Genomic DNA, 10601 nt, shown 5'->3' with positions numbered 1-10601 from the left:
AGTGTCCTCTAGGGCCCAGTGGTTCAGCCTCCCCAATTACCTGAGGACACTCTTGGTGTACCCTTTTGTGGTCTTTGTGCACAGTCTTGTTGTAGTTAAGCCTTGATTGTTGTAGGTATCACTGTGAGGAATTGACCTCCAGGCCAATTGGCTGTGAGAATCAGCTGTGTCTGCAGTGGGAGAACTTCTGTGCTGGAGACACCCCTCTGGGGCAAGACTTGCTTCAATGGGGCTTTGGTGCTCACTGAGTCTGCCCCCTGAGTGTGTCCTTTATGGTTCCACGGAGCTGCAAACTGGATGGTCCCCCTCTGACCACTGGGTTTCCTGGCTCCTGGATCTCTAGGGAGGGGCTAATCTAGCCTTTGCCTGAGGCTATCCAGCAAAAGCCTCCCTGCAGGGCTTGGGCGGGGCAGGTCCCACGGGATCAACCGGGCGGGGCTAGCAGTTATGGCTGCTCTCAGTCCTGCCTTCAGAGGCTCTGCTTCTCAATGTCCTGGTAATCGCTGCAAGCCCCTTGGAGAGAAAGCTGCCCTTGAGTTCCGACTGATGCCAGACAGTCCTGCTTCTCCCGTATGAGTCTGGGTCCCTAGAGACTCGCCCGGAACTGGAGCTCAGAGCCTGAGACTCCCTCCCGATTGAAAACAACAACTGCGCCCTCAGCCGCCAGCCTCATGCACCTCCGCACCTGAGTATTTTACTTCAGCACTGCGCCTCCTCTGAGTCTCGGTATGCTTTTCTCTTTCCTTCTAGTTGTAGAATTTCCTCTGGTTCTGGATGATGTCCCTTCCGTCTTTTAGTTGTATTTTTGAAGCGGTTGTTCTCGGCAGCAAACTCCAGTGTTTACCTATGCCGCCATCTTGGTTTCTCTCTCCTGAGGCCACATTTACAGGCAACCCGAATTACCTTTGTCCCCCACACTTGGGAAAAGCCTGGGGTGGATAAAGCTTTGTTTTCTTTTCTCTGCACCATTTCACCTTTCAAAAGATTGTGTGACAAATTAAAGAAGTGGCAGGCATCCCTCGTCTGCCCACACCTCCATCACCTTGGCTGTCCCCAAGCATACAGCACTCTGGGGGTTTCTCTCGATTTGTCCGGAAAGCAGACTGAGTGAACGCAGTTCTGTTAGACAGAGTTGCCTTGGTCTCCTTGTCTATCTTGAGCTGGAATTCCTTTCCATGGCCAGAGTACTGGGCAGGCAGGACTCAAGCCACAACTACCATGAACCCCACCCTGCAAACTGACACTGGGGCTTGGCACTGTGCCCTGAAAGCCCATATCCATGACTTACGGTAACCCCACGTCAAACTTCCTCATTGTTTTCCTCCTCCCTGCCTGGGACCCTTCATAGGAAAGGGAGAAGAGAGATACCTACCCACTGGCAGGGCACCACTCAGGCCCCAGATGCGAGGTCCCTGTGAGACCCTACCCTTCTGTCTGGTCCTTGTTAGCATGCTGAATAAATGCACAGGCCCTGTGGCTTTTAAGGGCAGGCGTGGCTGAGCACACACAATCATGACTATTACAGGCCAGATGTCTAGAGCCACCACTGCCTTGCCCTTCTCCTAACTCAGACTCTCCTGGGCCCGATGGGCACCTCTTCTTTCCTGAACAGAGAGCTGAGAGATGAAAGCTGCCCCGGGGGCCAGAGTGGTGGCCTGATGGTGGACCAACACTGTCTTGGATCCTGACCTCACATTTTTACTGCATGGCTCAGATCCCCTCCAAGGTGGGGACTGTAAGAGCGCCAACCAGGAGGAGAACACAGGTGTTCCTGGAGGTGCTTGTTTAGCACGAATGACTCAGAACTCAAAGTCACAGTGGTGTATCTTCACAGGGGAGGGGCGTGTCTCCACAGTAGAGGGACCTTAAACATCTCATTTGGCAAAGGAAAGGTCAGTAAAGTCCATTGAATCAGAAACCAAGGAACTAATGGGACAGAGGGCACTCACAGCTCCATGTGCCGTCAGCCATGGAGAGGACGAGAAGGAGCCAGCCAACAGTGTGCCGAACCCAAGCACCCAGTTTCACTGAAATTTTTATTGAGTTTATTTGTGGGCTGCATGACAGGAAGTCCTTCCAGCGTTAGTAAGAATAAAAGGTCATTTTCACAGTCACTTTGGCACACACTCACATGGTCTCATTAAAAAAAACAAACACTGGAAAGCAACGACAATGAAACCTATATAATATGCCATAAATACATACAAAACACTAGTAAAATATCCCTGATAAACCAAAGTGCATGTAGACAGAGAGAACAATGCCCAGGAGTGTACGGCACCTTCCCAGAGTCACTCGTGTCACTCGCATGGCCTAGTCAAAGTTGGAAGTTAACAGTCGTGAGAATTAGTACACACCGAGTATTTACATAACAGTAATCAGTGCCAGGAGGCTGGTGTTGGTGGGGATGCTATTATATTCACAGGTGGACAGCGCTGGGGTGTGCAGTGGGGGTGGCGGCGGGAATGCTACACGGGTTACTTGAAGGGCCAAGAATGTTGCCCTCTGGAGTAAGGCAGAGCTGTGGGAGTGCCCACAAGGGCTCCAGCAACAGTCGTCACCACTGGCCAGTGGGTGTCCTTCCTACACAGGTGGCCTGAGAGTGCGTGGGTCCCTGCACAGGCCAAGGGGCACAGGGAGCCAGGCCACCTGATTAAGAAACCTTATTCTTGGCCAAAGATGGATAACTTAGACCACTTCCTGCTGGACCTGCCTCCTACCTGGATCACGTCCCCCTCTGAAGCTGGAGTTAGTAGCCAATTCTGTTACCTTTCAACTTTAAGGCATTTTCTACATAGTTTTGTCTAAGCAAAAAAGCAATAAAAATTGAGGTAATTCTGTAGTTGTTCACACTGGCAGGTGGCCGCATCCGCATCAGTCTCTCACTCTCTCATGCTCTCACCCCTGATGGGGCCATGTGTGCATGATAAGGAAAGGCCATTGGAGCTAATGGACCAAGAATGGGAGTGGCAGTGTGTCCCTATGTCCCACTGGAGGGACACATACCACGCCTCCTTCATTTGACCTGAACCTGCCTGAGGAGACAGGGCATGGGGGCAAGGGCTGTGTGAGTTGGACACAAAGGCCACAGGAAACAGGCCACAGTCACATGAGTCAAGAGGACACACTCAGCACAGGGTCAGCAGCAGCAGCAGCAGCAGCAGCAGAAGAGGCAGCCGGGAAGCCCCCAATATAACGCTGGACCCTTAGGGCCGGGCTACCCAGCATGGCAGCACAAACTGCAGACCTCGAGAGCCCCAGGCTCTGGGTGGTGGGTGCATTTGAAAGGGGATGGGCAGGCTTCCCCTTGACTTCCAACCTACAGCTCCAGCTTGGAGGGATGTGGCCCCACGAGGTGGTCACTAAGTGGTCACATTCTCACTTTGGCTGCTGGCCCTACCAGCACCATGACAGATCTTTGACCCTTTACAAGTCATCACCAACCAGGTCCCGGACCCCCCACAAGAGGCCAGTGCCAGGGCCTTGCCTCTGTAAGGCTGGCCCTCCCGGCCAGGTGGCCAGCAGCTCTGAAGGAGATGGTCGAGCTCAGAGGCCCAGGAGAAAACAGAGTCAACCGAGAGCACTCAGCAAGAGTCAGGGGAGTTTTCCATAGAAAGAGAGGAGGGGAGCCCACGGCAAGCTCCACAAGGCGCAGGGCATGCACTGGAGGGCAGAGGCAGAGTTATAAACGGGCCGGTTACTTGACGAAGACTTCTGGACCTGCGAGTCGGGGTCCGGTCGGGACAGCCACTGAACCACATAGCTCTTCTTAGAGGGGTCAGAGATGTTTCCTAGAGGGAAGAGAAAGGGACTGCGGCTGCTGGGGCACCAGCCAGGGCTTCCCAGCCCCCTGCTCCATAGACCCTGGCATCCTTGGGAAGGGCAATGAGGGCATTCAAGGCTCTCCCTTATAACAGATGGGCCTGTGTCTCTCTCCCCAACGCTTTGCATCCTGGTCTCAGCTATGGAGTAGCTATGGCACACAGGCGCTGCTGGCCTCCTGACCTGTGTACTGCTCCTTCACACCCAGTCCTGCTCCCCAGCTGAGCACAAACTGCCTGCTCCAGGAATGCAGGGACCCAGTGAATCGGGATCTACCACCTCTGCCCCCAGCTGGAGTGGGCACACCGGACCCCCCTGAGCTCCCTTCTCTGTAGACAGAACTTGTATGGGGTCTACATCTTGAGCTGTTTCAGGGACCAAAAGAGGTCACATGTCGAGCATTTGCCAATGTGTCTGTAAGTAGCCGGAATTCTGGTTATTGTTTGTGCAAGGTACAGGGCATTTGTCTTGTTGAGCCCTGCTGTGTGGTCACTGTGAGTCTGGTTCTATTTCCCAGACCAACAGGGAGTGTCAGGAAGGCAGGGTGGGCTGAGTCCGTTCCATCCTTCATCAGGGCCTGGCCTGGCCTGAAGATGAGCTGTTCCTTATATTGCCCACTATGGAAAGGGCCCAGCCCTAGCTTGGGAGGCCTCAACTTCTATTTTAAGGTCAGGGACGCTGAGTACAGGCCACTTGTGGGAAGAGCATTTGCCTGGACCAACCCCCTGGCCTTGGGGCTTGCACACTGGGGCCCAGGGAACAGGGCAACAGAGGGCTTACTTGGGCAGGGGCCCAGCCTGCAGGTCCTTGCTGTCTCAGGTCGCTCCTCCCGGCAGATCCCAAAGCTGTCATCCGTTGTCCGGCAGAGTACTGGCCGCTCCTGGGTGCCATTGCCACAGGTCACAGAGCACTGTAGGTGGAGAGTCACCAGTCAGGGGCCACCTCCCATGCTGCGGCCCGGAAGAGCCCCTCACGCATGTGACCCCATAACTCGTTTGAGGTGGTGAGGGGCAGCGGGAGAGTGTGGACTAGAGACTGGCTCGGTCTCACCCCAGCCTCGGGTGGCTGCCTCAGTCTTGTTGGGCTCGTAAGAGGGGGCACACATACTTATGTCTCAAGTTATTGTGAGTTAAAGAGAGCGACTATGCAGGGCCTGGCATTTCTGAATGCTCTGGCTATGGGATACCCAAGACCCAGAAAAACCTGCTATGCACTGGAGACCACTGGGAAAGCTCTGAGTCCCGGAGGTTTTGGCAGAGGATCATCCCCCTGACCTTTCTCTCCCCAGGCTCCCCCAGCTCTATACTACCAGCACCCTCAATGGCCCCTCCAGCCCCTGTCCCCCTCTGCCTTCTCCATGGGGAGGGGCTAGCAGGAGCAATCACATCCAGCCTCCTGGCTCAGCTCACAGCTGGCCCAGCCGTGAGCAAGGATAATTCTCAAGTCCTTGCCCTGTGTGTGAGAAAGGGTTGACTCAGCAGACACGGTTGCTTAAACCCTACACAGTCCTAAGAAAGGCCATTTGCAGGACTGGCCCATGGGCAGCTCCAGGGAACCAAGTCCATGGAATGCTCTGTCTGGTGAGTGTTTTTCATGCCTGAAGCCTTGAGTTGCACTGCACCAACAATGTGATTTCTGCTGAGCACCCACTTTCCTGCTGGGGTCTAGAGCTTCGGTAACTGATACCATCACACACAGAGGCACCGTTTGCCTATGTGACTACTCCCTAGTGAAAACCCTGGGCACCCAGGCTTGGGTGGGTTGCCTGATTGGCAGTACTTCGTGTGTGTTGCTGCATGTCACTGCTGAGAGAATTAGGTGCATCCGTGGTGAATCCACTGGAAGGAACACCTGGAGGCATGTACTGGTTTCCTCTGGCTTTGGCCATCCCTTCTTCCCTTCCCGAATTGTGCTCTGAGCATTCCTTGTAATAACCCATAACCATGAGTGCACCAACCTCTGAGTCCTGTGATCCTCCTTGTGAATTATGGACCCTGAGGCTGATCTTGGCTGAGAGCTGGAGGTCAGTGCTTACATCAGCTCTGCCCTCAGAACTGCTCCTCAGTCCCCAAGACCATCCTTTTTACTCTTTGCAGCCCAAGTCTAAGCCCTCCTTGGTTTGTGTCCCCTCCTTCCAGCTTAGCTGACCTTCTAGACCACACATCCACCTTCAGAGATAAGAACCTGGAGCCCAGGCTGCCCTCAGCCTCCTGGGAGCCCAGGCTGTGAAGACACACATTCCACTGGGTTTCTGAACAGAGCACTGATTACATGGCACCACTGGTACCCTGAGACCTATGGGATGTGGCCCAGGGCATGAACTGAGTCCAGACAAAGGTGGGATGCCCCAGCCACCTCAGTCCTGCCCAAGCTTGATTTGGGAATTGAGAACACAGGACAGGGCCAGGAGACCTACTTACCTGGGACCAGGGTCCGGCCCGCCACTGTCCAGGACAGAGCTCACGATTGCAGGCCCGGCGGCCCTCGGGCCGTGCATCATTGCAGTGCTTGGTGTGCACGGTGCGAGTGGTGTTGTTGTGCAGTGGCTGAATGCAGCGCACGGAGCGAACCTGCGTGCCTGTCCGCCCACAGCTCTGACTGCACGGCTCCCATTCGCCCATGACCCATCTGCGAGGGAGAGTGGCACATGGTCAGTCCCCTGTGGCCATGGTGGATAGAGGGAAGGCCTCCTGCTCTCTGAGGCACAAAGGTGCCCCATAAGTTTGCTGCACCCTTGCCCGAGGTCTCGCAAATAATGAGCCCTACACATGTCCACTGATGGGAGCCCTGGTGCGGGTGGCCATGGATAGCCCAGGCCTGAAGGACCCTGTCAGCCTTTGTCCCTTCTGTGACTCTGTCTCTGCCCTTTGACTTCAGCTTCTGCTGACATCACTGACTCTTCTGGAAGCAGTATCAAGGCCCTTAGCACCCAACCCCACATGCCCTCACCTAGTACCAACTGTCTTCCCTGCTCAGGACCCAGCTATGAAGCCCTGCCAGACCCTGGGCCTGGAGGTCAAGGATGCAACCACTGCTATGGGCTGTCTTGGAAACATCTCCCACAGGATCAGAAGCTAGCCCTATACCCTGAGCCTGTTTCCCCCACCTGAGCATTACCACTTGCCATCTCTAAGACGCACAGTAGTGTTTTAGCTTTGCAAGTCTGAAGCAGGTGCAGCCTCTTAGACTCCACAAAACATGGTGAGTGACAATGAACCCATACACATCTCAGGAAATATGAGGTCCAGACCACCCCCCCCCCCCCCCGGGGGAGCGCCTTTTCCCCCCCCCCCCCCCCCCGTGGACACAGATCCCATACCTCCCTCCACTGCAGCCCAGGGGGGCGGGGGAAGAGAGTTGGGGGGATCTGTCCTCTACTCCCTCTAGTGGGACCCAGAGACTGCAGCCAGGGAGTTGGGCAACCCCAGGCACTCACACGGGCTGGGAGCACTCCTGTGGGTTGCAAGCCCGGCGGATGGCTTTGGGCTTCGGGAGGGCGTCACAGAAACTGCGGTGCACCATCTTGAGGTCCAGCCTCCGGCGGCAGCCATACTTGGTGAACTGGGACCCTGAAGATGAGAGCTCGAGGAGGCTCAATGGGGCAGTGTGGCCCCTCTATGGGGTGCAAAGGGGCAGATTCACCTGCAGCTTCAGCTGTTCTTCCCAACTTTCTGACGGGGTGGGGTAGTGTGCCTGAGCCAGGCCTTGGAGATGTCTAGCCTGGTGTCCTCCCAGCACCCTAGGCGTGGTCGGCAAATGGCAGCTTGTGAGCCACATGTGGCTTTTTGGCCCCTTGAGTGTGGCTCTTCCTAAGCCTTAGGAGTACCCTAATTAAGTTAATAACAATGTACCTACCTATATAGTTTAAGTTTAAAAAATTTGGCTCTCAAAAGAAATTTCAATCGTTGTACCGTTGATATTTGGCTCTGTTGACTAATGAGTTTGCCGACCACTGCCCTTGGGCAAGTGAGGGTGAGAGGCCTGGGAGAACGACCACCTTCTCCCTGGCCCCTTGGCTATCCTGGGACAAGAGAGAAGGATTCATTTCCTCTCCCGTTGCTTAGCCATTTGCTCCACATTAAATTAATATGCACCGAGGACCTGGCATGACCCAGGAGTTGGCTAAACATGGGAACATGTCCTATGAGTCTCCTCCCACCACAGTCTAGTGCAGCAGTTCTCAAATGGGGCTGGTTTTGCACATGAGGACATCTGGAAATATCTGGAATACTTAGTTGTTACAGCTGGGGGAGTGTTGCTCAACATCCTACAATGCATAGGACAGCCCTCACAATAAAGAATTATAGAGACAGGTATCAGCAGTGCCACGGTCACAGAACCCCAGCTTAGTGGGCAAGACATGAGGGAATATGGTGGGGCAGCCTGATCCAGTCTTTTGGCATCTGAGGGCATCTGAATGCATCACAGGAAGTAGAGGAGGAAGGAAGGGGAGGGGCTCCCAGGGGAGGAGACAGCCTGTGCAAAGGGCCTGAGGCAGGAGCATGGCATGTCCAGGAGAAGCATCTAAAGCCAGGGTGAGCAGTGGAGAGGTTTGCAAGCTGCCTGGACCTCAGGGGCCATGAGGAGAATTGTTTTTTATCCTCAGAGCAGAGGGAGCTGCTGAAGGCTATGACACTAGGAGAGACATGGTCTGATCTGCCTCTTTAATAGGTTACTCTGGGGGCGAGTGAACACACAGGGCCAGGGAGGGAGCGAGGGGGTGCCAGGGCTTGGAAGATGGGAATAGCAGATGGGTCTGAGAGATATGTAGAAGCAAGAATCAACAGGACACGCAGAGGAAATCCACAGGGGTTGGGGAGGCTGGGGACACTATTACCCAGGTGGAAGCACTGGGAAGAGAAACCTTTTATCTGTCAGTGCCAGAGAGTGGGTGATGAGCCCCTCAGCAAACACCCTTTTGGCATCTGAGGGCAATCTGTCCTGGCCCTGCTTCTGCAGGCTGAGCTGTCATCTCTTGCTTCTGATATTGTTCACCCTCCCAGAAACATTGACCACTCTGGGCAAATCAGAACTTCCTGTATGCCTGCATGTCCTACCCAACTGTGGGCTCCTTGAGGTATGGGGCAGGAGGGACTCCTCTGCACCCAGCACTGCTGGGGAAGGTCTGGGAGGCTTTTCTGAATGAACACAGGGAGAGACCCCTGCAGAGGGGCCTTTCTACCTATCTCCAGCACAGCCTACATCTTCCCTGTGCCCTGCCTCGTGATGCCATAATAGCCCATCCAACCCACTCTCACAACAACTCCCGCCAGGCCAGCTTCTGCCTCCCGCACTGATTTAGGTTCATGTTGGCATCGACCAGACCCCACACATGCCCTCTGGCTGCTTTAGGCCTGCTGCCCTGAACACCTCCCTCCTTTTCACCCTCTGCTCCATCCCAGGCAGAGCTAGGCCCTTGTCACCCAGACACAGATCACTGCCTCAACCTCCTTGGGACCCGTCTTCTCATGCCTGGCACATGCCTCTGGCCGGGCAGTCAGCAGGGCACTGGGGGCTCCAGAAGCCCCTCCCCTAGAAGACCCTTCTTATTCAGGCCCCGGCTTTCTCGGGGCCCCACCCTGAGAAGCCTCTCACCTCCACCGCAGGGCTTGGAGCACAGGGACCACTTCTTCAGGGCCCACTCGTAGCCCACGGAGTCCTCTTCCAGGACCTGGTTGTCATCCACATTGAGCGAGTCCTCATGGATCATGTACTTGTACGTCAGCGAGATCCGGGTGTCTCCCTGCGGGATGACCTGTGCCCCCACACGGCCATGAATGTGTCTGCCCAACTCTCCACCTCCTCGAAGCCAGTTTAGAAATGTCAGTCGAGGTAACTTATAGCCCAGTCTTGGTATTCGCTGTAGGTCATTATGTTCTACAAAGTCCCCAACACTGAACCACTGCTCGCAGGGAGTTAGGGTCCTGCGAGATTCTGGCCATGGCATTCTCATCTACTGTCAACATGTAACCTTATATTTTACACGTTTTCTATTTAAGGACCCGTACTTAATATAAGTTGCTAATTCCCTGACTCTGGGCCAGCGCCCTGTAATGCAGGCCTGCAAGAAGCTCCCCGACGCTGCATGGGCTCCATGGGGCACCCCACAGCTGCTCACCTTGGGGAACTGCATAGAGCCCTTCAGCACTATGCCTGGGGCCATTTTAAACAGTGAAATCATCCCATTAAAGCACAAAAATGTGAAAAATGTGGCACTAAATACACTGTGAGAAGGACACTGGTTTATAGTAGGAGCTAAAACAAGAAGCAGGGTGTCACCTGGCTCCCCCTCAGCTGGAACATGCATGTCACTGCTCTGCATTTGTCTGTAAATGGCTGTGGAAATCACGCTGAGTTTTTATTTGGGGATTACAGATACATTTTAGCAAGTAGGTGAATTTACCAACGCAGAAACTGCAGGTCCCGAGGCCTGCCTGCATCTGCACTGGCAGGAGGGTCCCCAACAGCATCTGGGGGTGAAAGTCCCTGCAGGGGAAGCAATCAGAGGGCATGCCCAGGGATGAGGTGCTGGGGTCTGGGTACCTACCCCCTACCACAGTGAACTCAGCTTTATCTGTAGTGGTTTTATTTTTTTTTTACAGATAAAATATAATCCTATCTAATAAAAGAGAAACATGGTAATTAGCCGTACATCCGCTACCCTTCCCATTGGCTAATCAGGGCGATATGCAAATTAACTGCCAGCCAAGATGGCGGCCGACAGCCAGGCAGCTTGAAGCGAACATGAGGCTTGCTTGCTTCAGTGACGGAGGAAGCCA

At 54.5% G+C, this 10601-nt stretch overlaps 1 protein-coding gene across 1 annotated transcript in view; it reads right to left on the bottom strand.

The window, feature by feature from the left end:
* Positions 1-10601, bottom strand: part of ADAMTS2 (ADAM metallopeptidase with thrombospondin type 1 motif, 2) — a 284941-nt gene that overhangs the window by 9156 nt on the left and 265184 nt on the right. Inside the window, exons 17-21 of the mRNA XM_005870719.2 lie at positions 9418-9577; positions 7259-7391; positions 6243-6450; positions 4603-4732; positions 3702-3791 (exon numbers count right to left, since the gene is read on the bottom strand). Coding sequence (XP_005870781.1) covers positions 3702-3791; positions 4603-4732; positions 6243-6450; positions 7259-7391; positions 9418-9577 — 721 coding nt within the window. The remainder of the gene's footprint in view (positions 1-3701; positions 3792-4602; positions 4733-6242; positions 6451-7258; positions 7392-9417; positions 9578-10601) is intronic.

This window comes from Myotis brandtii, unplaced genomic scaffold (assembly GCF_000412655.1).
Source record: "Myotis brandtii unplaced genomic scaffold, ASM41265v1 scaffold321, whole genome shotgun sequence".
Lineage (NCBI taxonomy): Eukaryota > Metazoa > Chordata > Mammalia > Chiroptera > Vespertilionidae > Myotis > Myotis brandtii.
This window is presented reverse-complemented; position numbering and strand designations above follow the sequence as displayed.